The 26,002-nt window shown below is 47.8% G+C and overlaps 1 protein-coding gene across 22 annotated transcripts in view; it reads left to right on the forward strand.

Annotated features, from left to right (window-relative positions):
- The window catches only part of Wdr20 (WD repeat domain 20), a 69,131-nt gene that overhangs the window by 39,615 nt on the left and 3,514 nt on the right, over window positions 1-26,002 (forward strand). For 2 of the 22 annotated variants that reach the window (XM_087553535.1, XM_087553547.1), the window contains exons 2-5: window positions 2,003-2,185; window positions 16,059-17,318; window positions 19,781-19,845; window positions 21,764-22,000. In XM_087553535.1, coding sequence (XP_087409661.1) covers window positions 2,003-2,185; window positions 16,059-17,318; window positions 19,781-19,843 — 1,506 coding nt within the window. In that variant the 3' untranslated portion in view covers window positions 19,844-19,845; window positions 21,764-22,000. 22 annotated transcript variants of the gene reach the window in all.

The raw sequence follows: 26,002 nt of genomic DNA on the forward strand, positions 1-26,002 counted from the left end.
TGCTGATCCTCAGAGGATCCAGCCATCTTGTGCTGGCCAGTGTCTCCTCCATGCACAGCAGTTTCCTTCATCCATCCTCCTGCAGCAAGGTCAATCCCCAGTGTTCACTGTACATCGGTGCTGTCTCCTGGGCACGTTTCCTTGTTCTCTACTCCACGCTGAAAACAGAGTTGGTGGGACAGAAAGGCTCACTGGTTTTGGTTGGTTTGTGTTTTGAGGCAAGATCTTATTGTGTGGCCCTGAATTCTGAGATCTTGCTGACCTTTGCCTCTCAAATGCTGAGGTTAAAGGTTTGCACCTTATCTGTGCCTTAGAGGTGAGCTGGGAAGGTAGCCTGCCCTCTTTGTGCTGGCATTGCTTCCCGGACCACGTGTCCCTCCTGGGTCCTAACTGTCAGACCCTCAGTTTCCAGTTACTCATAGTCACAATTTGGAAGCTCTCTTTTCTACTAAGTATTTGTTATTTATGTGTCAAACACAATAAGTCATACAGTGTCACAGGCCCCTTTAGAAGGAAAGAGGGTATTGGGGTCTGTGAGTGTGCAGTGATGCTTGGGGGTGAAGAGGAAGTGAGAATAGACAGACACGCTTAAGAGAGACCGTGTCGGGGTTGGGGATTTAGCTCAGTGGTAGAGCGCTTGCCTAGCAAGTGCAAGGCCCTGGGTTCGGTCCCCAGCTCCGGAAAAAAAGAAGAGAGAGAGAGAGAGAGAGAGAGAGAGAGAGAGAGAGAGAGAGAGAGAGACAGACTGTGTCTCCATTTGTGCTTTTGCCTTTCCCTTTTTAGTTACTTACTTTAAATGTGTCTGTGTCTGTGTAGGTGGATAGAGGCTCATTAGCCATCTCACTGGCCCTCCACCTATGATTTTCAAACATAGGCAGGGTTATGACTTGCTGATTCAACAGAAACAGCCCTGTGTACTGTGCTTGCATGGACACTATTTGAAGAAAATATGTTTTTTGCAAAAGAAAGGAAAGCTGCCAATCTGCATTCGATCCCTATGACCCAGAAGCAGAAGCAGAGCCCTGATTTGTGTATCTGTCTGCTGGCCTCCACCTGGGGTGCGCACACAATAAATGCAAAAAAAAAAAAAAAAAAAAAAAAAGAAAGAAAGAAAAGAAAAGAAAAAAAGACACACACTTTTCATTCCAGCATTCAGGAGGCAGAGACAGGTGGTGGACCTATGTGAGTTCAAGGCCAGCCTGGTCTACAGACTGAGTTTCAGGACAGCCAGAGCAACACAGAAACTCTGCATCAAAAAGAAAAACAAAATTTTTTTTAATGGGGGGAATTGGGAACCCATTGAAAAGTCACTTTTAGCTGGAGCCAGAAACTGTTTTTGACCCTGGAATGTATTAGTTGTGTTTTCCCCATCTGCTTATGGTCAGCAGACTGGGTTCGTTGGGTATGTTGACTTAAGGTGGTGGCAGCAGAGAAGGAAGCCTTCTGTGACTCCAGCAGGGCATCTCGGATCACCTGAGGGGCTTGGGAGACCACAGCTCAGGGCTGCTGCCATCTTCTTTCTCTAGGGCAGCGTCTGCGCTGAGGCTTGAGAGCTTGCGTTCTGAGTTGCTGGCAGTCTGCGGCCACTCTTGAGTAGCTCTAGGTAATGAACCTCCGAGGAGGGGCGTTCGGTGCAGTGGGCATGCCTGAGCTCACTGCAGATAGACTCGATGCGTTAGAACTCCTGGAGTGCATTAGGAAATGTGGAGTTTAGGATCAAAGAGGTTTTTCCTTCTGAAATTTAGGAGTCATTGTTACATTTATTTGAAGGAAGTTGTGGAAATGACAGTTACGAATGAATATTTTACAGTTAGACTAAATATCTAATTGGCTACATAGATGAGATTGGTTTTGTAAAATATGCAGTGATAGTTAAGTCACAACTGAAGCAGCTTTTGAAATCTTTGTTTAAAAACTGTATTCATACTGGGATGTAAAGTAGTGTAACTTAGCTTTCTCAACCTTAGTCCTGTTATTGTATTATTTTTCTCTTTCCCTCCAGGCTGCTGACTTGAGTAAACCAATAGATAAAAGGATATACAAAGGAACACAGCCCACTTGTCATGACTTCAACCACCTAACAGCCACAGCAGAGAGCGTCTCTCTCCTAGTGGGCTTTTCCGCAGGCCAAGTCCAGCTTATAGACCCAATCAAGAAAGAAACCAGCAAGCTATTTAATGAGGAAGTAAGTAGCCTCCCCCTCAGCTGTTGAGAATCCCCGAAGAGTTTCTGTGTTCTTACTCAAAGGGAGCAGGCCTTTTCACAGTTGCCCTTTTTTCAGTTGCTCAGCTGACTTTACCTAGTATTCTGCAGGTTTAAACGTGGTAGGTTACTGTTCTCATTGTGTTTTCCCTTGGAGTAACTGTGCTATGCATTTGTACAGAGAATGGCCAGCTGTCTACAGCAGGTACTTTAACACCCTTCTGCATGGGGCTGGGGGAGGCAGCTGAGTGGGTAAAGTGTTACTTTGGATATCCAGCACCCACACAGAGAGCCAGGCATGGCCACGTGTATCTTTCATTCCAGCCCTGGGAAGTGGAGACTGAAAGAAGGGTCCTGGGATTCCATACTCAGCTAGTCTAGACGAGTCAAGTGGGCTCCAAGGTTCAGTGAGTGACCCTGATGTTTTGTTTTTAAAGGCATACAACAGTAGAGGAAGCTGCAGCATGTTGATCTCCGGTCTCCACAGGCGTATGTGTCTGTGCACATGTGTGTACATACACATACATCACTTGTACCATGAGGACAAGCATGTTGATAATTTACGATGTGATTTTTGGATTTTGTTGTTGTTTTGTTTTGAGACTGGGCCCTGCTGTGTAGCCCTGACTGGCCTGGAACTCATTATGAAGATCAGGCTGGCCTGGAACTCACAGAGATCCTTCAGCCATTGCCTCCCAAGTGCTGGGATTAAAGGCATGCACCACCATACCCAGCTCTTGATATGTATATTTTAAACAAGAAAAAACAGAATTCCAGACATTGTTTACATCATTGGACAGTTTCATACATATGGAATGACATGGTGGTGACGTCCTCAGGCTGCTCAGATTACAGCTTAAGCTTCTGTGTGTGTATTTGACAGGCATTTAGCTCAGGGGTAGCTTTCTGCTCTTGAAAATATTTCTTATACAATTACCTTTGACATGGTTAGACCTAAAAGTGAATCAAAAGACAGGTTTTACAGTGTTGTGTGCACTGGGGTTTCAGACACATCTTCAGCTCTGTTCAGATGGGAACTTGAGCTGTGTGACCTCCCCATATGTCAGCGTGTATTTAGTACTTTTCCTCTTCTGCTTCAGTGGGACTTTCCTAGAAAATGGTAGGGACCCGGTGCTCTTGCTGAGGGTGGGGGGACACTGGCTCCAGTCTCCCTTGTTACTCAGAAGGACGTGTGCTTTGCCCTGCTCCTTGGTTCAGTATCATGTACATGGAGCGGGAGTGTACTCTCAGTTCTAGTTTGTAAGAAGTGATTTTCGAAAGGGGAAGGCTAGCCCCGACCTTGGTACACAGCAGCCACAGTTCTGATTCTTTGTCGTCCTTATAGCATATGCTGTCTGCACATCCAGTATCATCCTGGGGCCTTCTGGGTTGAATTGACAGCTGAAGAGAAAAACTATTTAACCCCATTTTCCCTTAAAAAAACAAAACAAACAAACAAACAAAAAACCTTAATCAGAAAAGAATCTGTTTACCCATTTTTTTTCTGCTGATGTCATCTGATTTGTAAGTAGCTGAGTGATTTGGTTTTTATTTTTTTATTTTTATGGGGATTTGAGGAAGGTGGTGGCAAGGTAGGAGGCACAAAGTTGCTCTTCTCTGCACTGTTAACAGAAGCTGGAGTTGGAGTCATTGTGGGACTTTGTGTTTGGGTAGAAGAAAGAGCATGTGATGGACTGGGAATGGATTGGAGCCCGTGCCAAGTTGTTGGTAAACAAGACCCAGAGGCAGTTCTGACTGAGGATGGCACAGAGTGCCACTTAGAGAACAAGAAAGGTTTGTGTGCTGTACTGGGGAGGGTTGGGAGTGGGAGCCCACATTGCCTTTAAGAATATTCTGGCCACATCAGGGCAGACCCCTTCTGTCTTGCCTTGATGATGGAGCTGCAGGACAGAAGGATGCAAGCACAGTGTTTGCCCTTCTTGGGTACAGTTGAAAACGGCTATTCAGAACACTAGGACTGCTGTTTAGACTTCAGTGCCAGGCTGAGTGCCATTTGCCACTATAGTTGAAAGTGAATTGTCTTCATAAATCTTGGTGATATGAATCCATTTCTCAGGCACGGGGCTGCCCGAGTTTCTCAGAGTGGCAGGAATGCTGGAAAAAGGTGGCCCTGTATCTGTTCAGCTGTGCTCAGTCAGCATCAGTATGAGATGGGTACATGGGAGGGTAGAGGTTGGTCTTTACTGTACAGGTGAAGAAATCTTCAAAGAGGTCCTGAAGTGCCCTGTCCACATCAGGTAGCAAGTTCATAGAGCTATCATGATAGAGCTGGAACCAGAAATCAATTCCAGGAAAACTCTCTGGTTATAGGCTCAGCCTGGCCTTCTCAGCAGCTCAGTGAGTTAAGGACAGTCAGGGAGACTGAGGCATGTTGTCACCACCTCAGCAGTGAGGAGCTGGTGGCATATGGCACTGCATGTGTTTGTTCGTTCGGTTCTCTCATGTACATCAGGCTGGCCTAGAACTCACTCTGTAGACCAGACTAGTCTTGAACTTACAGAGTTCCATCTGCCTCTGCTTCCCAAGTGCTGGGATTAAAGATGTGCTCCACCATACCCAACACATGGACTCTTTAATATGTGTCAAATAAAGACTGTGTTAAACTTATTTTCTGTACACGAGTGGTTTGCCTACATTCATGTCTGTGTACTGCATTCATGCTTGGCGCTGAGGAGGGTGTCAGGTCCCCTGAAACTGACCTCACAGCTATTAGTCAGTCAGTTACAGACAGTTATTAGCCACCATATGGGTAGGGGGAATTGAACTGGTTCTTTGCAAGCTTTTAGCCACTGAGGGAGGCATCTTTCTAGGTGGTCTCCCCCCCCACCCCTTTATTTGCCTGGTAGCATGGGGTAGCTCATTGTGAGGCCTGAGGGCTGAGGTAGAAGGATTACTAATTTGAAGCCAGAGATCCTTTATCTAGAGAAAAATAGGGATCGAGGAAGATAACAGTTAGATTCTATGAAGGGGCTTGAGAAGTTCTTCCAGAATATAATACTGCTCTGGGTCTTGGGCACTTGTAAGGGCAGGAAGGAGGCAAGGGTACCCTGTAAACTGAAGAAATGGAACCAGGTATAATGGTGTGTGCCTGGAACCCCAGCACTTGGAATCCCAGCCTGGGCTTCAGAATAAGACCTTGTCTAAAAAACAAACAAATCAGAACAAAACAGTAGTCATTTACTAGAACATCAAGTGACAACAGAGTGAAGCCACCAGGTGGTGTAGCAGCGGTCATCAGAAAGAGGAGTTGCAGCCAAATTATTTAGGTCCTGCCAGGAGATTTGGACTTAACATTGATGGGGGGTGGGGGGGTTGTAGGACTTGTGTTACTTTTAGAAGGTAGATCAGAGTGAAGGAAGAGACCAGTGAGAAGGTTCTGGTGAGTGTCCAGGTGAGAGTAGGGGGCTGGAACAAGACTTGACAGTTCTCTCACTCATTCAGCAGACCTTGAGCGTCTGCAGCAGCAGCAGCAGCAGCAGCAGCAGCAGATCAAACCTGCCCTTGCCATCCCTCCTGGAGGAGAGAGGTAGAAATGGCAGAGCACCCACACATATTACTGGCTACAGATGGTCACCCACTGTGTATAGGGGGAAGTGCAGACTGCTTAAAGCTAGCAGGTGAGAAGTCCTGTCAGGAAGTGGTGTGCTTCAAGGTGAGCCTCTCAGGAAGGGGAGGAAGCCATAGACTTAAGGAGCTAGAGATAGGCCATTTCTGCAGCAGGGGTGGCAGGTAAACCATTTGGGATAGAAAACAACAGAGAATCAGGGAACCAAGACAACAGCTTTCGTCAGGGCAGTGTGAGGTGAGGGATGAGCATGCAGGGCCTGGTCTAGGCAGCCTGGGGCAGAGGGGATGGAAAATAATCAGATCGTTGTGGGTTAATTTTAAAGATCCTTCCCTCCCTCCCTCCCTCCCCCCTCCTCCTCCCTCCCTCCCCTCCGTGTAGCCAGTGCCTGAGGAGGCCAGAAGAGGGCATCAGGTTCTCTGAGCTTGAGTTCAAGGCAGTTGAGAACTGCTGATGGGGTGCTGGGAACTGGGTTCAGGTCCTCTGCAGGAGCAGTGGGGCACTTAGCCACAGAGATGTTTGGGAGACTTACTGTGGTTCCTCTTTAGAAGCTGAGTTGGAAGGAGGTATTAACAAGTCTAAGGTTCTGGCTGTCACTGCATTGAGTGAGACTGGAAAGGGAGCCAGATCAGTGATGGAGGGAGGATAAAGGTTGCATTTTGTACTTGGTTTGTTCAAGAAACCTGCAGATACTCAAGTATGGTTCTGAAGGGCAGGTTTTTGGTTGGCTGGTTGGTTTGCTTAATAGGGAAATAGATGGGCAAGATGACTCAGAAAGTACAGGTACAATTGCCACGTTGGATCCATTGTGAAAGGAGAGCTAACTCACACTCTGACACGTGCGCACATGTACACACACAAACACATAGTTACATAAATGTAATGAAAGATAAGGAGGGATAAAAAGCTGAGAGTTGCCAGTATGTGATCACAGCTCTGAGATTCCATGCAGGGTCTGTGGGAAGTTTGCTAGAACAGAGAAGTTACTGGGCCTGAGCTGACCGCACTCCAGCACTGTAGCCCTCTCACGCTGTTCCTCAGACCCCTGACGGCAGTTAATGCCCCCACCCCAACAGAATTCAGTGTACCTAAACACAGACCTGTCCCTGCAAACGGACGGAAGGACGGAAGGACGAGGGTTGAGAAGAGCGTGCTGTGTTGTGTTTGCGTGCTGTGCGTCTGTGCCTCTCCTCTGTAGCTGGCCGATGGGAAGAACAGTACTGGAGCGGATGTTGAGGACTGGGGACAGTGAGTGAACTCAGGAGCCAGTGCTCCTCTGGCTTCAGAGCAGGATGACATCAAGGCTTCTTACTGGGGTGGGTGATGTTGGAAGGAACGGCTTTCCTGGGAAAGTAGACACAGTTTGGAAGGATAAACTTTTTTTTTTTTTTTTAATTTTGTAGGGCAGAGACTCAGCCACTGGTAAGGCAGAGTGTAGGCCTGCTTGTCAAAGCCATGTAGTCTCTTTGTGTCTTCCTCACCAGACCCTTCCCTTGCCCACCTGCCACATCATGAGAACATACTTGCGTGCCCCAGCTCTGCCTGATGTCTGGTGCTGGTACATAACACCCTCAGACGTGTGGAGAGAATGGACTGTAAGTTCTTCATATGCGCTGCAGATAGAAGTAGGTGACATTTTTATATCTGAAAACAAGTATATTTTCCTAGGTGATTTTTTTTTTTGCCTGCAAATTAAAACCATAGGAATTTTAAGTGCCTGTTTATAGAAAAAACTGGGAAATAGAAAACAAAAAGCCAGGAAAACATCACCTATAAATCCATGTGCTCACTGTTAACCATCCCTCCCTCCGTCCCCTCCTCCCTCCCTCCCTTCTCTCTCTTCTCTCTCCCTTTTTTCTCTTTTTTGGGGTGGGGGTGGTGGTGGGGTGGTGGTGGTGGTTGCTCTTTTGTTTGTTTTTCGAGACAGGCTTTCTCTGTGTAACAGCCCTGGCAGTCCAGGAACTTACTGTGTAGACCAGTCTGGCCTCAGCCTTTCAGAGATCCACCTGCCTCTGCCTCCCACGTGCTGGAATCAAAGGCATTTGTGAGGTACCGTGCCTGGCTTCTTCCTTTCTCTCTTAATGGGGCAATAACTGAAGGATTTACAGTTTTCAGTAGAGATGCCCTGCTGACCTTGAGTCTGCCCTTGGTCACTCCAGGACTCTGAACAGGGGTCCCTGGCACTGAATTGTTCTAGTGTCAGGCCTGTCCCCAGACACTGCAGAGACCCATGCAGTTCTGCTGCTTCTGACCAGAAGGCCGGGGAATTGTCCAGTCCTCCTAGTCTCTGCTGGGAAGGGAAGTCCTTGGCTCCTTCCTGCCTCTCCCTTTCCTAGTTTCTGGAAGTAGATCTGAGGTTTCTGTTTATTGTTTCCTGTATGTGTTTTGCCACACAGTTCAATAACAAGATAGTGGTGTCTACCCAGATGTTGTGATCAGTGTTTTTTTACTTGCTGTAGCACCCAAGAGTTCCCTTTGTAACTATTGGTTATATATTGACAAAGCAGTGTTACAGAGGGACACTTTGTTATAATAATCAAAATTTTTCTTTGTAAAAGTTCTGATTTAGGCTGTATCCACAGGGTGGCTACTTAAAAGAATTTGGTTGGTTGGTTTTGGGTTTTTGAAACAGGGTTCCTATGTGTAGCTCTGGCTGTTCTGGAACTCACTGTAGACCAGGCTGGCCTCTGCCTTTCCCAGTGCTGGGATTAAAGGCATGTACTCACTACCCAAGTTGAAAGTGCTTTTTTTTTTTTTTAAATTATCACATATTAATATATAATGCATTTTTAAAAGATTTATTTGTATGTGTCTGGGCATGTATGTGCATGTTCATACTTCCTCTTGGAGGTCAGAATTGAGTGACATAGAGTCCCTTAGAGCTGACGGTACAGATGACTGTAAGCTTCTGGGTGTGGTGCTGTGAGAGGCTGTCCAAGGAGCTTGCTAGCTGCCTGTCCTCACTTTGGCTGTATCGTCATGACATTTTCTTATGTGTTCATTGTTGAAGTGATGTTTGTGAAGTTTTGGTGCACTGTGTGAAGATGTGTCTCTGTCCTTTGTCTACCTAAGGCACCTTCTGATTGGTTAAAATGAAAAGCCTATGGCCTATAAAAGGCAGGATAGTATATGGTGGGATACCCAGCGGAGAGAGGAACTCTGGGAAGGAGTCAGGTGTGGGAGATTCAACACAGAGATGTAGAGGAAGTTGGACGTATAAAATAAGGAGATTAACCAGCCGTGTGGCAGAATTAAGATTAATACAAATGTGATAATTGAGTTATGACCTAGTTGGGAACAAGCATTCGTTAATAGACATAAGCCCCTGTGTTATTCTTCGGGAATCTGGACGGGCATAGAAAAGGCCCAGGAGATCACAGTGTTGTGATTGTTTACCCTTTACTGTCCCCTCTACCCTCCCGTATCCCTTCCCCTCCCAGTTAGTTCCGTCTTCCTGTCTGTTGTGTGTTAGCCAGTGAGTTTCATTAGGGATGGCTTAGAGGAGTGAGCACCTTGCCAGTGGCTGCACTGCTGGAGAAAATGGCTTTCCTTCCCCCTTTTAACTGCTTAATGATTGGAAATTCAGAGCTGGCTGAGGCTCCATGAGCCCTTCCCCCTTCCATGGTGTTAATGCGTCCAGGTACTTATAGCTACTAGGAGTTGACGACTAAAACTATCAGGTTTCAGAGATGGCAGAGCTGGTAAAGATTTGCCACCAAACCTGAGGCCTATATGGTGGAAGGAGAGAGCCAGCTCCCACACGTGTCCTCTGATCTCCACATGTGACTGTGCACACACACAGACTTTTCTCTTTTTTTAAGTGTTGGCCTGGAGATGTAGCTTAGTGGTTAGGAGCAGAGGGCCCAGAATTGGTTTCTGGTTTCCATCGGTACCTGCACACATAGAGACTTAATAAAAATCAAAATAAACCTTTAAAGAAACAAAGTCTGGCGGTGGTCCAGTGATGGAGGATGCTCTTTTCTTACAGAGGACCTGAGTCCCGTTCTTAGCACTCTCATTGCCCACTTGACAGGAGTCTGTAAGTCCAGCTCTAGGGCATCCAGACCATCTTCTGGTCTTATGGCACCTAACCCACATGTGTTATTAAAAGTAGAGTAAGTCTTTAAGAACAACAACAAAGAGCAAAGTACAAGGCCAGAAGTCAGTGTCCCACAGCTCTTTCCCTCCCAGCCCTTACCATCCTCCGGCCTTCTTCCTTTATTTTAAGGTGTGTAGGTGTTTGTGCTACAGTTTGCATGTAAACTGTACCCTATGCATGTCTCATGCCTTTAGCGTCCAGAAGACGGCATTCGATCTCCTGGAACTACAGGCTCCCGCGTGCGTGCTGGGAGTTGAGCCCCTGTCTATCAGCAGAGCAGGCAGTGCGCTTAGCACTCAGCCATCTCTTGGTCCCTTTGCCCCCTTCCCCTTCCCTGAGCCTTGGAACGGATGATAGGGATGTCCTTCTCGCGGCTGGGCATTCAGCATCACTTATTCTCTGTGTTTTCACCAGAGAATTTTACTCCCCTGTAAAAATCCAGGGGAATTTTTTTTTTTTTTTTTTGAGCTGGGGACCGAACCCAAGGCCTTGTGCTTCCTAGGCAAGCGCTCTACCACTGAGCTAAATCCCCAACCCCTATCCAGGGGAATTTTAAGTTATGTTTTGATTGTGGTAAGCTGTAAAAGAGCTTGTCATCTTGGCTGCTTTTATTACTGATATGTATCAGGACCCTCTGTTCTAAACTTTGAGGCTAAAGCAGGCACATGTGTCCTGTGTTTAGATTCAGTCTAGCTTGATTAAATGTGTGTGTGCACGTGCGTGTGTGTGTGTGTGTGTGTACAAGTGTGCGTGTGTGTTGGAGAGGAGATAGGTTATGGGTGGGGTGATGCCTCCTTGTTCAATCAGGTTCCTCCTGTATGGAGTCCAGGACGAGAGGCGCAGGGCCTGTTTGCAGTACTCTGGCTACTCTGGTTTTAAGAGTGGGTGTGCATTATGTTAGTTTTGGTTTTGTTGCTTTCTCTTTGTAGCTGAAGGAAGGAGATGAGCACACAACGATTGCTTCTTAAAGTCTTAACATTGGTAAAAATGACATCTGATCCTTCTTGGTGGCTTTAGAAAATACCCTTTTCTACTATAATCCCTCCCTGGGAGAGCGTCAGCCCTCTCCACTCACACCTCTGTGCTTTGTGTGTGTGTGTGTGTGTGTGTGTGTGTGTGTGTGTGTATTTTTACATTATGTGGCTTTTCTAATAGCTGTTTTTAACTGTCTTAATATTTTTATTATAAATGCTTGTCTTTGTTGGCAGAAGTAAGAAAATAAAAGTGAAATGCTTCGGAAAGCATCAGTTCCCTTTAATTTGTCATTGACACTTGATGTGGCTGCAGATTTGTTTTCTTGTCCCTCTAACCAGTGTGTTGACCCAGGGACTCCCCTGCTAATGCAGATGCCTGTTTCTTACTTGGTGTGATTTTTCTGTGAGTTACACAGTGGGCTTGCTCAGGGATGAGGAAGAAGATGAGGTCTGGCTAAGCAGTCAAGACCCATAGAATCCAGAGCCTGCAGCTCCGTGCCGGGCCCTGACCTGTGCATACGAGTAGCAGGGCTCTGCTGTGGTGTGGACATGAGTTGAGTTGACTTTTCTTGGTTTTACAAAAGTGGTTTTAGAGATGGGCTCTTAGTCTTTTGGAAGCTGACTGCTTGATAGAGAGCTCTGTGGTCCCTATAGTAAAAAATGACCAGATGGCCTTGTGGTCCCTCTGGTAGAGTTTTCCAGAGGCGTACACTCCACCTGACTTCATTGGAGATCGTTGGATGTCACAGGTTTGTGTTGCTCCCCATGCTGCCTTGTTTGACTTTCCTGCTCATTCTCAATAGCTACAGGCTAAACTTGCCAGATCTCCTGGAATGAACTTGGGGTCTTGGATACACTTTTACCCTCTCATTCCCCAGGCCCCCGCTCCCGCACTCACTGTTAATAGGCATACCACATTACCACTGCCCATCTGGAGGCCTCTGTTCATGGCCTCCTGACCAGTTCATCCCCACTTGAACTTCGATTTCGTCCCTTCTTCTGGGGGAGTCCTCCTTGTTCTGTCCCATCCCCTTTCAGAGCCTTTGATGGTCCTGTCTGCAGTGTTGTAGGCTGTCAAGGGACACAGGGTGAGCTGTAGGTGTGCACACAGTTCCAAAGGGTAAAACTAGGTGAAATTAATTTGAAGAATATATTGTATTTTATCTCATACACTCCAATATTTCACTGTACAGTATAAAAACAAGGAGTAAGATCACTGACATTCCTTTTTCCATTCTGCAACTTCAGAATCCGGTGTGGATTTTGCATTTACAACACATTTCCCTTGAGGCCAGTGTAGGGCTTCAGGACCACAGTGTGGCTCCATCCTGGGACCTCCCAGCCCTGTGTCCTAATCACAGTTACTCTAGGTGCGCCAGCCTTTTCCGATTTCCAGCTGCTGTGGTAGAGCCTGGGCCCTTTTCTCCTGCCTCTCCTCCCAGCTCTGTGCAGTACTAATTACAGAAATAGGATTTTTCTGGGATAGCTTTCCAAAATGCTTATCTAGGTGAGGGTTTGCTCCCATGAGAGCTCAGAGCTAATGACAAGATCCCACTGCCCAGCACTGGCTTCTGACAGGAGTCTGTCATTTTTCAGCAGATGTTTTGTTTTTTTTTGTTTTTTTTTTTTTTTTTTTGGTTCTTTTTTTCGGAGCTGGGGACCGAACCCAGGGCCTTGCGCTTCCTAGGCAAGCGCTCTACCACTGAGCTAAATCCCCAGCCCCAGCACATGTTTTCTGAAATAAGAATGTGACCTTTTTGGTATAGAAGCCGGGTAAGATTTTGTTTTGTTTTTGAGACAGGCTTGCCAAGTCCTCCTAGCTGGCCTGGCACTCCTTATGGAGTCTAGCCACCATGCTCACATTCTGTCTGTGTAAATTTCATTCTTATATTTATTGAATAAACTACTCCAGGTATTTTGCTAATTTATTTGAAAGTTGGGTGTAGGGCACTTTCTGTTCCCTTTGTTGCACTCAAAGTGACGCTAACCTAGAACAGTTGGAGTTAGTGACTTGTGAAGGGGAGAGCATTTCCCACGTGGCTGTGGTATCAGCTGGGCGGGCACTGTTGTAGGGAACCTTTGGTAGTGACCATTGCAGGCTGGGCTTGAGGCCAGTTCACATTTTGCCATGGGACAGAAGACAGCTAATCATTTTAGAGTCACTCTCAGAAGCATACTGCTACTTGTAATGGCCTCTTGAGTGCCCGCATCTGTTCCCTCACGGCTATCCTCAGGTCTTGTCGGCATACCTTGCATCAGCCTCCCTGTTTTACTCCCTGACTCCCACCAGATTACGAGGCGTCTCTCAGCTGTCCTCTACACAGTGTTTCCATCATCACCCCACACCTACTGTGTGAAAAGGGATGGCAGTTTTAATTGATGCTGTATGAATGTCTAACATACGGGATACAGTCAGTGCTGAGTGGGTATGTGAATAGCTGTGACTTCAGACAAGTTTGATGACCTCTGAACTTCTGTTTCTTGATGGGCCATACCTTTCCATAGGGAAAGTAGGCTCTGGTGGGAGCACGATTTGTTACAGTCAACGTGGGGGGCAATTAGGCTGCCCCTCTAAAGTTTACAACCTGCCCTGGGCTCAGGGTCCACACTGAACAGTAGGGGCTTCCAGCATCAGCCGTCTGTCCATGTGACTGAGTGCTTTGTAATCTCAGAGAGAATTTCTGAAATTACAGGTTGCATCACTGAATGGGAAGCAGAGGTGAGAGTTGTGCTGTATCTGGCAGTTATGAGGGCATGCACTCTGGATAGACGAGCTAATCCCAGTGCCTGGGAGGCAGTTGGTCCTGAGTGCTGGGGAGGAGTCCAGGAGAGGCTTTCTGCTGCACATGAATTATGAGCGCCTTCACTGTTGAGGGGTTGTTTGGAGCATTACAGTGTAAATGTAAAGCCTCTTGCTAAGCCGTGCTCCTTTGGGATTTGGTCTGTCATTGCTCACACTGGTGTGCCCAGTTCCCAGGGCCAGAAGGTCGCAGTGAGGCTTGCACACCACAGCACGTGGTAGCACAAGTTTTCTCTGTGAAATCCACAAATTGGCTTAGGGTAATCGTAGTGCACACTTTTGCTTCATGAGTGAAATTGCTCTGTAATACATCTGGCCACCACAGTGGCACCTACTGAAGGCACGGTTGCTGCTGGCTGTACCTCGCCATCACACTGTTGGCTGCACGTTCTTACCGGGATTACAGTTTTTAGTTACAGTGGAATTTTTCCATTGGTCTTTAAGGCTGTAGTTAAAAATTTACTCCTAATCATACTGCTAAAGCTTTCATGACCTTAAAAGTTTCCACATGTAATGGAGTAATGGTGATGGGGAAAAGTGGAGTAGAATCAGGTCAGCAGTGTGGCTCTAACCCTGAGCTCCCTGACAGAGCCCTTCACAGGGAATCATGGACACCCTTAGAACATGCCCATCTGGCATAGTCATAGCCCCGGACTCAGAGCGTGACCTAGTGGACACAGAGTGTCAGCAGTGAGCCTTCGGACTCCAGAGAGCGGAGGTCTCTTAACTCCTCTGCAACCTCCTAACGTCCTCTCTCCCCAAAGACTCTGGTCTAGCTGTGGCAATTACGTATCCCTTGATAAGAAATTATGGTGAAGCACAAGGCCCTGGGTTCAGTCCCCAGCTCCGGAAAAAAGAAAGAAAAAAAAAAAAAAGAAATTATGGTGGTCAAGTGGAGTCCTGCAGAGCAGTGCTAGACTCCTGACATTAGCATAAGGCAGTGCCTTTGATAGGCATTTCCCAGCAGGAAATGAGAGCCAGAAGAAAGATCAGGACAGTATCCCAAAGGCAGCACTTACTGCTCTAGGATGCCAGCCGTGCTCTGTGCGGTAAGCAATGGGCGCTTTGCCTAAACCTAAGAACTTGAAGCTCCAGGCCTCCATGCTGTGGTGGACATTTAGTTAGGTTCCCACACTTCCTGCCAGTAATTTGTTAGCAGTCCGTTTCTTCCGAGAGCTCACCTTTTCCCATGGGCTTGTGTTTCTTTTCTGTCCTGTCCTTTGTCATTGTCTTAGTGATGTTGCTTCCTTCCAGTGCTGTGTGAGACCCGGATCCTCATGCATGCGGCAGGCACCCCAGCTTCTGGTCTTCCTTTTAAAATCACATCAGTTCATCTCTATCTTTTTTTTTTTGTAAAAGCTACACATGTGGCTGAAACAAGGTCACCAGACCAATCGGGCAGATGGCTGTAGCTCAAGTCCATGCCAGTGTGCCCTGATTGCTCTCTGAGATTCATGTTGGGGAACCCCAGCCAACAAGGTAAAATGGAAGTGCTCAAGCCCTTGGAGCTTACCCAGTAAAGAATAGGCCTAACAGAGACTTTCGGCAGTTCCATGGAAGGGTTGGGAACTTCTGGTGATTTCTGGTAATGTGATTTTGAGACTACAGGCTGTGTAAGATGTTTGTCCTCGTGAGTCCCATAGCAGGGTCTGCACAGAGAAGGCTGCCCCTTCTGTATACCTTGAGTGGTCTTCATGTCTTGCTTTCGTTAGTTTGGTTTTAAAGACAACTGATAAAAGCAGCTAAAGAGGCAGCTAGTCAGTGGATCAGAGGTGCGCCTGGAACACAGTGGAGTGGTAGAGTAGACTCCCAAGTTAACCTCCGTCCTGTTCCGGAGAGAATGAGGGGATGTGGGTAAGATACTCACAGCCATCGTCTGGACTGAGTAAAGCCACCGTGAGTCCAGAGCTGCACCCTACCCACCCAGGGAACACGCTTCAAGTCCTGTGTTCTGCTGGTCACAAGACCGGCTGACTCCCTGCCCTTGAGCAGCCACAAACAGGGACAATGTAGTCAGCCCGTGGCCTGCAGTGACAAAGGCAAAGAAAACTGTGAGGACTGAAACTTGTCCTCTGAGTCCTCAGCGAGAGGAAGCTGCTGTAGTTGAAGCAAAACATCAGCTGTTCCTGCTGTCGGGCCAAGGGCTGTCTCACCCCGTGTGCCTGGGACCTGATACCTGGCACAGTGGGCTCTCAGCAGGTAGTTATCAATGACTGACACCCACATGCAGCTCTAGACGGGGCCACAGGCCCTTCACTGGCCTGGCTCACACAGGATATATGTGGAGTGCCTGGATGGACCCTTACCTTCTTCCCGAGATGCATGTGGACAGGGTTTTTCTGGAAAAGTAGACCTTAACTTCTCCATTGTGATAACGTGTTCTCTTTGTCTTCACAGAGACTAATAGACAAGTCACGCGTAACCTGTGTCAAATGGGTTCCTGGTTCGGAAAGCCTTTTCCTAGTAGCCCATTCAAGTGGGAGCATGTACTTATATAATGTGGAGCACACTTGTGGCACCACAGCCCCCCACTACCAGCTCCTGAAGCAGGGAGAGAGCTTTGCGGTGCACACTTGCAAGAGCAAATCCACGAGGAACCCTCTCCTTAAGTGGACAGTGGGCGAGGGGGCCCTCAACGAGTTTGCTTTCTCCCCAGATGGCAAGTTCTTAGCGTGTGTGAGCCAGGACGGGTTTCTGCGTGTGTTCAACTTTGACTCAGTGGAGCTGCACGGTACAATGAAAAGCTACTTTGGGGGCTTGCTTTGTGTGTGCTGGAGCCCAGATGGCAAGTACATTGTGACAGGTGGAGAGGACGACTTGGTGACAGTTTGGTCCTTTCTAGACTGCCGAGTAATAGCTAGAGGCCATGGGCACAAGTCCTGGGTCAGTGTTGTAGCATTTGATCCCTATACTACTAGTGTAGAAGAAAGTGATCCTATGGAGTTTAGTGGCAGTGACGAGGACTTCCAGGACCTTCTTCACTTTGGCAGAGATCGAGCGAACAGTACACAATCTAGGCTATCCAAACGGAACTCTACAGACAGCCGCCCTGTAAGTGTTACGTATCGGTTTGGTTCAGTGGGCCAGGATACACAGCTGTGCTTATGGGACCTTACAGAAGACATCCTTTTCCCTCACCAGCCCCTCTCAAGAGCAAGGACACACACAAACGTTATGAATGCCACAAGTCCGCCTGCCGGAAGCAATGGGAACAGTGTCACTACACCTGGGGACTCTGGGCCCCCTCCATTACCGCGGTCCAATAGCCTTCCACACTCAGCAGTCTCCAATGCTGGTAGCAAAAGCAGCGTCATGGACGGGGCCATTGCATCTGGGGTCAGCAAGTTTGCAACTTTGTCGCTACATGACCGGAAGGAGAGACACCACGAGAAAGACCATAAACGAAATCATAGTATGGGACACATTTCCAGCAAGAGCAGTGACAAACTGAACCTAGTTACTAAAGCCAAAACGGACCCAGCTAAAACTCTGGGGACATCCCTGTGTCCTCGGATGGAAGATGTTCCCTTGTTAGAGCCACTGATCTGTAAAAAGATAGCTCATGAGAGACTGACGGTATTGGTTTTTCTTGAAGACTGTCTAGTCACTGCTTGTCAGGAGGGATTTATTTGCACATGGGCAAGGCCTGGTAAAGTGGTAAGTTTTAATCCTTAATGCTGCACCAGATCTAGAACTTGACTAGGTAGTGATTTTTATTTCTTGTGGGAGGGGCGGGATGTACAATGAATGTGAATGACACTTCTTAATGTAAATCTAAATGCATCAGAGCCATACTTTTGGATACTGCATGCCATGTTATTCTGAATCATTTGATAATTCACCTTAGAGCATTTAAAAAATATATAATCAGACTAACTGCCAGCCAAGTCAGTCACCCCTCTGGGTATATAGAGTCCAAGTTAGCATTCCTGTATCAGGCTATTTCAGTTTAGGGGAATCATGACAGTGTGGAGAAATAATGACATTAAAATGCTAAAGTCTAAATTTATGCTTTAACTGGGATATTTTTTGCATAACCACTCAGATTGCTGTCTACCTAGTCAGTGTGTGTCAGTCAGGTGGGTATTATTATCATTTATAGTCCAACTTTTTATCTTAAATTATAAACTATTTAGGAATTTATGAAATTTAACTTAGGAGCAAAGCGATCATCAGGGTTGATTGATATTATTTTTACATTGTCTGGCAATCCACAGAAAGAGAAGAGCCTTAATTTTTAAAACCCATTTTAGTCATTTTATGACAATTAAAATTGTTTAATAAACATCTTTTTTCAAAGAAGCAGTTTGTAGAACTCTGATTGAAATTGTGCACTAAAATCTCCCACGTGTTCCAGAGCCTGGGCAGTTAAGATGTTCTGTGGCCAAGGACAGCAGCCGTGGCTTTCAGAAGGCCTCTTGTCCCATCAGCACATAGCTTTGTTTCTCCCCGCAGGAAGGAGGGTCTGTGTTTTGTTGTGTGGAGGGGGAGGGTCAGGAGGTCAAGGATTGGCTCCTTGGCTCTGCTCTGTGTGGACTGTTAGGTGTCCAGTGTACCTGCTGACATTTGGGTGGGTTCAGTTATCCCTGGGGGGAAAGCACACAAAGGCAGGCAGACACACACACACACACACACACACACACACACACACACACACTTCATGTTCTTGCACAGCAGCTGGGAGTCTGGATTCTGTCCTAGACAGATGCTGCTGTGGGACTCATTCCTACCCTCAGTGCCATCCCTCCCTTGGCCTGTGTCCTCTCACGAACAGTGCTGTGTCAGCTGCCCGTGTGGCAGCAAAAGTGGCAGCAGTTTGCTCAGGTCCTTAGGTCCTGCTCAGCCACTCAGTGAATTTCTTTTCAAACACTGGAGGATAGTTTGTTGAGCTGGGTATTTTGTGTCAAAATGATAGTTATTTATTTTATTTCTTAATTTATTTAGAACATTTAGGGTTATTTTTCTGTTTTGTACACCTTTGTAATTAAATACAGCAGTAATGGTCCTGGGTATTGGCTCAGTAGTGAACACGGCTCATAGTGAAGACTTGGCAAAGCTCTTTTGTCTCCAGGTGTCGAGGCTCTGGTAGACAGTGGTCAGCCTCTGGCTTACCTCTCCAGAAAGCCAGGCCATGCCCCAGCCCCGTCCCTCGCTCTTACGTTCATGGTGGATCCGGGCCACACGCCTATCCTGCTCTTCCTTGAAAGTGGCTGCTGTTTAATTGAAAGCCACTGAAGCGTCCTGCCTATGACATCATGACAGTCTCCAGATGTGTGCCGAGTGTGGCATTCCATGTCCCTGAGCAGCTAACTCCTCACAAGGGTGCTCATGTCCCATCTGCCCTGGAAATTGACTCCTTTGTTCATAGGGTTCTGACCTGAGGTAGCAGGTCATATAGATTTTCAGAGCATCAGAGGTCAAATTGAGCTGCTGGGTGGGCAGGGTAGAAATGAAACACTCCATGTGCAGTTTCTGAAATTCACTTTCAAATGCTTCTGAGTCATTGAGTATGCAGTTTCCAAAGTCAAGACTTTGTGTTGGCCTAAATAGTGACCAGTCATAGGTAAGTAACGTTTATGGTGAAGCTCATGGTGATCTCTCTCAGTTTGAGGGTATCTTTGCTGGTAGGGGCCATTGCATGTGTATCTGTGGGCCAGCACAGGAAACGGGTGCTTACAGACCCCCTGCCCTGGTAGCACTCCCAACCACTTGCTGGTGGGAGGCCGGGAGGCAGAACAGGGTGGATGCTACTTCCTTTAAAGGAAAAAAAGAGCAGCCCTGCTGATGTTGTTGGATGCAGATCTATGAATTCTCTTTTGCATCCCCATAAAAATGTAACAGTTTGTGATTTGGGGTTTGGTCACAGTCACTTCCAACTTCTGCTGCTAAGTGTTGTGTCCTTAATGATTATCCTGGAAACCCTGTTTGTGGTCCTTGGCTGTGTGTGTGTCTTACCCTCCTGGGCTCCTTGCTAGGTTCACCGTATGGTAAGAACCCAGCTCTAGAGGGCTGTCTTAGCTGCATGACCTGGCCCAGGCTGGCCCCTGCATGGAGGGCGTGATGCTGCTCCAGGCCCACTCTGCCCCCCTGACTGACTCCTGCCCCCCTTTTTTTGACAGTCGGCAGAGCAGTTCTGCAGGCAGGAGGACAGAGTGCAAGGTGTTCTCCAAGACCAGAACTAAAGGTGCGGCAGCTCCAGAAGAGGGTGCTGGTGCTGGAGGGCGGGGCTCCTCTCCCCTTGTGCCCTGCAAACAGAGGTGGTGGGGTGTCATGGGGTTGCAACAATTGTCATGGTGGTTCCTGATCCCCAGAGAATGAGAAACAGTGCCACTGTGCTTCCACAGTAGCCACCCAGAGAAATTTTGGGCGCATGTTTTAGTTTTCTCAACAAACATTGAGCTTCGTCATCAAAACTTCCCTGAGCATTTCATGAGCAGGACTGTCTTTGGTAACTAGCGCCTGGAGTAAAGCAGCTTTTACCAAGAGGTTCCTACAGGCAGAATTCCAGTCTACATGGTATAGCCCAGAGTCCTGCTGGGGCTCGGTGAGGGCACCACTGTACAGGTGGACCCTCCTGCCTCTCCTGCTTGCCCACCACAGGCAACCTTTCTGCACTGTAGCTATGGTGAACTAGCCCCCGGCTTCCCCAGCTTCCCCTCTCTGTGCCTGTGGTGCCAGGGATTACACCAAAGCCCTCAACTCCTGCCAAGCTGCTGCTGCTCCTCTGAGCCACACCCCAGCTCTCTGAGAGGCCTAGAGGCTGTACTTTCTTTTAAAAGCAGATGCTCCAGAGAGACTGGGTGACACCTGCAGCTAGTAGCTTCGGCCTCCAAATCAGCCTGCACGGGGTAAAGAACATCGTTTGTCCTAATGGTTGAGTTAAGTGCTCTGGGAGCCACTGAGATCGGGATGCCAGGGGATGCCATTAGAGAAGCCAGAGATGGAGAGCAGCAGCCACAGTGTCTGAAAGGCACACTTAAATTAGGTGGGACAGGGCCACAGAGCTGCAGTTTCTGGGGATGTGTAAACACAGCTCACCCCAGGGGTGGCCAGTAGCACCTCTGTGTTTGTCTTAAACACCCATTCTCCCATCCTGTGATGCACTCTGAATTTTTAATACATTCTAACATTACTGAATTTGTACTAAAATTAATGAGCCCGCCTTAGCACATGTGTGTACTTGTGTGCAAGATCCTCTCACCTCTTGCTGGAGGGAGATATTTTCTTTGTTGAGCAAGCTCAGAAGTGTGAGGAGTAACAAGACACAAGACACAGAGGGCCAGAAAGGATCCTGTGGAAACCCAATGCCACCTGAGGGAAAACTAGGGAGAGCTTAGCAGTGGCTCTCCCATTGGCTGATCTTGGAGTGTAGGCTGTGCTGTGGGCAGCCAGGCTGAAGGAGCCCTTACACATCTTGGCTCAGGGCCAGCTGCACCACTGAGGCACTCATGTCCACTGTTGAGGTCCCCTCCTACCCCCGGAACCTCCACGAATTTCTCTGGGTAGGCCTGAGACTGACTTGAAGACATGGCCTCTGGCTGGAGTTTGGTTTCTAAGGCTGAACTGCTGTCTCTCCTGGGAAGACATGGGGGAGCCACCATATCCACCATGCCCTGTTTATGTCAGAGCATGCCGTTTGCTTGGGTGGACTGGACCAGCACAAGCTGGCTTAGGTTAACAAGGTGCTTCTCAAAGTGCTATGTGGTGTCTGTCCCAGCGAGAGATGTCAGTGTGGCACTGGTAAACCCTGTGGCTCATTGTGGAAAAGCACTTGTATTCAACTGTTACCTTGAAACTCAGATCCCAGATTCAACTGTAAGAATACTGTCTCACGGAGCAACTGTCCCACGAGGCTGGGTTTTTCACTCATGCTGCAGTTAGTACATCATCTCTGTGTCAATTCCTCACTCTTGAGTTAAAAGTATAAATATAAAAATCCTGCATTTTAACTGCTGTGTACTTGGGTTTCAAAGATTGTTATTAGGTGACATTGTGTAAAGTTGTATGGGTTTATTTATGTTCAGTGAAAGTCAAGGTAAAATGTGTATTCCTTTCTTACGTTTTCATCTGATCTCTTCACAACTTGAATAAATTTCCTGAAGAGCCCTCCTGCCGTGGACCACCAGGAACGCGAGCTCCTGATGTTGCAATAACCAATGAAGCTTGAATATCAGTACTGTTACTCATTTCCTGACAACTGTGTTTGTTTCATTGCTCTGTCTTTTAGCTGTTCCCCTGTCCCTGTCACAGCAGAAGACTTACCATACACTTGACTTCTGAAGCACTGGAGGCTGTCCTCTGTATATTGACATTGAATAAACGTGTGAATGCACTGTAAATGTAGAGAAACTTTTAAGTCATTTTCACATCTAAGCTTTACAAAAAGGAATCTCTGTGAGCCAAAAAGGAAAAGCTGTTGAATGCTGTAAACTCAGGAGCCTTGTTAACATTTATGAGACAACCCTGGAAAACTCCCTTCCTGTGGACACAAGTCTCAGTTAGCTTCCTAAATGACATGCTGACACCCAGCATCAAAGATTCTTTTCTGTGAGAGCTGCTCTGAGTGAGGCACTGGGATTCTCTTTGACTGTGAAAGGATTTCAATGTAATGTTAATGTTAACTGAAGATAGCGGGCTTTGCAGCCACTTAGCCAGCCCAGTGAGCCAAGGGCACTGGGCCTCTGTAGGAGCTCTTCCCTCTCTCAAGCCAACTTCCCACCTCACCCCTGCTGGGCTTCTGTGCTGGGGGCACAAGAGCAGTAGGTGACACTCCTTTGGAGCCTTTCAGATCGTCCTGCTTTAAGCATCATCTGTCCCTCAGTAAACTACTTCATTGGTTACCCCTGTCCAAACACTCCATGCAGAATTGCAGATGGAGACTGCCCACAGGTCCCTGCCAGGTGACAAGGTGAGAGTGAGCTGCCCCACTCACCTGAGACCCTGGGCTTTTGCTTAGCCACCTCTCTACACTGCCTCTCAGCCCTCACAGATAGTCCCTGGGTGTTTCCTCTTTGCCTGACTTAGTGGGTTGAGGTTGGGTTGGCTGCGAGTGCTGCAGGAGAGATGTTCTGACCTGTAGTTCAGAGTGACCCAGCCTCCCACCACAGGAGCTGCACAGAGCCTTTTTTAGCACTCACTAAATAGCTATAAAGGCCTAAACGGTAGGTTAATGGCATTTTCAGTTTTGTTTAAAGAAAACCACAACATTTGATTTTTTTAAAAAACCACATCGTGTGTGTGTGAAGAAAAGGTTACAGCATCCTTGTCCCTCCGTGTAGACATTTTCCATTGTTGCAGTCAGTGAGTCTGGAGCAGTGTCTGTCTTGGGGCTGTGCCTCTGAAACCAGCCTCTCCTTTAGGGCAGGCTCTGAGCAGCTCCCTGGAAGGAAGAGCTCCGGAGGATTTCGGACCCTCTTTTCCTCCATGGCAGACATCAGGGCCCAGCAGGTCACAGGATGAGGGTGTAGGCTGGCAAACGTCTTTCTAAGTGCACAACCTCCAGGAGCCTTCAGCGGCTTGAACTGTTTATTTTCTCTGTCTTTCCCTAGATGTCTGTAAAGAGTGACTATTAACCCTTTCTCATCAGAGACCAGATTGTATTCCCCCTATGTGCCACTTTCAGTGTGGCCTGTCAGTGGTAGGTCAAGGGACAAGGCCCGGAAGCCAGGGATGGACACAGATGTTATGAGCTCCCTAAGCCTCATTGAGTAGGCACAGCAGCCTCTTCCAGGGATCGGACACAACTGTGGCTTTCTGTCCAGGTTCTCTCTGGCCTTTGGAGTTTGTAATAAAATGATGGATTCTTAAGCTCAGACAGGTAAGGGGGACCCAGGAGGGCCAAGAGCATGGGCAGGTGCTGTCACTTGGGATGGTACTCACTGTGCTCCAGCTGAAGAGGCAGTGCTTCATAACCTCAGTCCTGGCCTCCAGCTGAGAGCAGTTAGTGGCGTAGAGGGCCTCAAGGGCAGCCGTCCCTCCAAGCTGAGACGGTGTAGAACACACAGGTCATTTTTCCTAAGCGCTCTGCCTGGCTGATCGGTGTGTTAGTTTGGAGCTGAGGGCTAAATGGCTTTGAACAACTAGGTGCGTGTGTGTGAGAGTTGGGGCAGCGAACCTCAGCTTCCATACCTTACCCTACAATGTGTCCTTGAGGTACTGTCAGAGGTTTATGGCCACAGGTTGCCGAGGTCAGATAGGGAAAGGACACTTTTCCCACAGCCAGAGCCGAGGCCAGTGTGGGCCCTCAGAACTTAGAGCACCTTATGCTCTGCCCTGCATAGAGTAGTATAGCGTCTAGTCGGTTATGATCCATATCAGCAGTGTGCACCAGGGGAGGGAGATGGACATGGTCTTTGGTTGTCGTGGTTTGTAAGGCTTTGTTTTTCTTGTATGTCCTGGTGGAATAGGCTTAGTTCTGTTGGCTCTGTATCTATTGTACGTCAGAATCCAACCCCAAACCAAGCCCTCGAGTATTCTGTCGTGTAGCTTTGAAGGGAACTATCCAGCAGTGTTGGCCCCTTTGCTGCGACCGGAAGAGCTTGTTAGCATAGGTGTAGAAGCTACCTTTGTTGCAGAGAACTTTTGCTTGCCTTCCGAGAAGCCTACACAGCTGGCGGGCACACACATGTCTTTCCTGTGTGCTGGTCTCGATAATCTTAACTCATCTGTCTCCAAGCAAAGGAATCAGGATGACGAAGTAAAACCCCACTGCCCTGAGGGTGGGCGGAGGAAGGCTGTGGGGAGCCCGTGCTTCAGGACAAGAGTGGTCCTTCTGCCCCTTCCTCCTCGAAGACAGTCTTAACAAAAGCTTCCACCCCCTGAAAAGGGTGTGTTTTACTTTGTTTTTCTTTGGGGATACTGGAATTTCCTACAGGTTCTCCTACAGCCCTGGCTGGCTCAGACTTCTTACATGGCTAAAGACAACCTTGGACTTTTTTTTTAAATTTATTTTATAAATGTGAGTACAGTGTCACTGTCTTCAGACACCAGAAGAGGGCATCAGATCCCATTACAGATGGTTGTGAGCCACCATGTGGTTGCTGGGAATTGAACTCAGGACCTCTGGAAGAGCAGTCAGTGCTCTTTAACCTCTATAGCCCTACCCTTGGACTCCTGATCATCCTCCCCCTCCTCCCCCTCCTCTTCCTCTTCCCCTCCCCCCAGTGCTGTGCTGAGGTTAGGGACCTGTACCACCATACCTAGCCTCACATTTTCTTTAGAATGTCACAGTCTTATGTCCTAGTGCCTCTGGTTCATTCTGCAAAGCTGCATCTCTAGGAAGTAAACAAGTGTTTCGGTCACTATTCTAGTGTCTAATAACAAAGCTAGGCACTTCTCTCCTGGCTGCCGCTACTGGGCAGGCTCTGACAGACCCAGTCTGACCCTGCTGAGATCCTTCCCAGTCCACATTTTTTCAGTTTCTGGCCTATGCTAGCTTCACACACTCTTCTGGGCATGTGAAACACCTGAACGTGCCTTACCAGCCCAGGGCCCCAGCAGGTCCAGGGCTCCTGTGTACTCAGGAGCCTGTGACCATAGGGCCAGGAACTGGACGCTGAGTCTATCTGTTTCTTTTTTTACTTTCCCAATAACCAAGAGTTTGTTCCTCTCTATGGTAGAGGGTCCCAGGTCCCAGACTCCTGCTCCATGGCCAAGGTTGATATTGCAAAAGTGAACCCCCACTAACCAGAATCCAAGTTCCTAGCATTTGAGTGGGAATTCTAGAAGCTGAAGGAAGGTAGATGTAATCTGTTGGCTTAGGAGACTTCTGTTTGGACAGCACACATGGTGGAGAGTAGGGACTGGCTCTCCTTGGCTCCTGACCGCCACAGACAATTAGGGCCTTGAGCATGTGTTGACTCTGGGCTGGGAGTTGTGTTCTGCAGCCCAGATGGGTGACTTAACCAGACTAAGTGGAAGCGGTATGTACCCACTGTCACTGGGACCTAGAAGCCTGGAGCCCTGGTCGCCTATGTCTGAAACCTCCTCGTTCTCAGAATTGCAAGGAAAAGGGTTGTGGAGACCACCAGGATGGGCACATTCAGCTTGGGTTGTCAGACTCCTGATTCCCATGGCAGTTAGGAGTCACAGGCCCACTTGGAGGTGGGGCCTGTCCGAGTTGAAATGTGCTGAGGGGCAAGCAGTGTGCGGCAAGGCCTTTAAAAAATAAATTACTTTGATTATATACTATAGTAAGTTAGAGTGTATTCAGCTAAAATTTATTCCATCTGGTTTTTAAGTCATTGATTACTGTTTAAAGATTATGCACATCCCATTTGGCTGGCAGCACTCTTCCATTGGCTGGCCATGGCCAGAGTCAACACCGTGACAGGCAGGCCATC

This window comes from Rattus norvegicus, chromosome 6 (assembly GCF_021556685.1).
Source record: "Rattus norvegicus strain SHRSP/BbbUtx chromosome 6, alternate assembly SHRSP_T2T, whole genome shotgun sequence".
NCBI classification, from domain to species: Eukaryota; Metazoa; Chordata; class Mammalia; order Rodentia; family Muridae; genus Rattus; species Rattus norvegicus.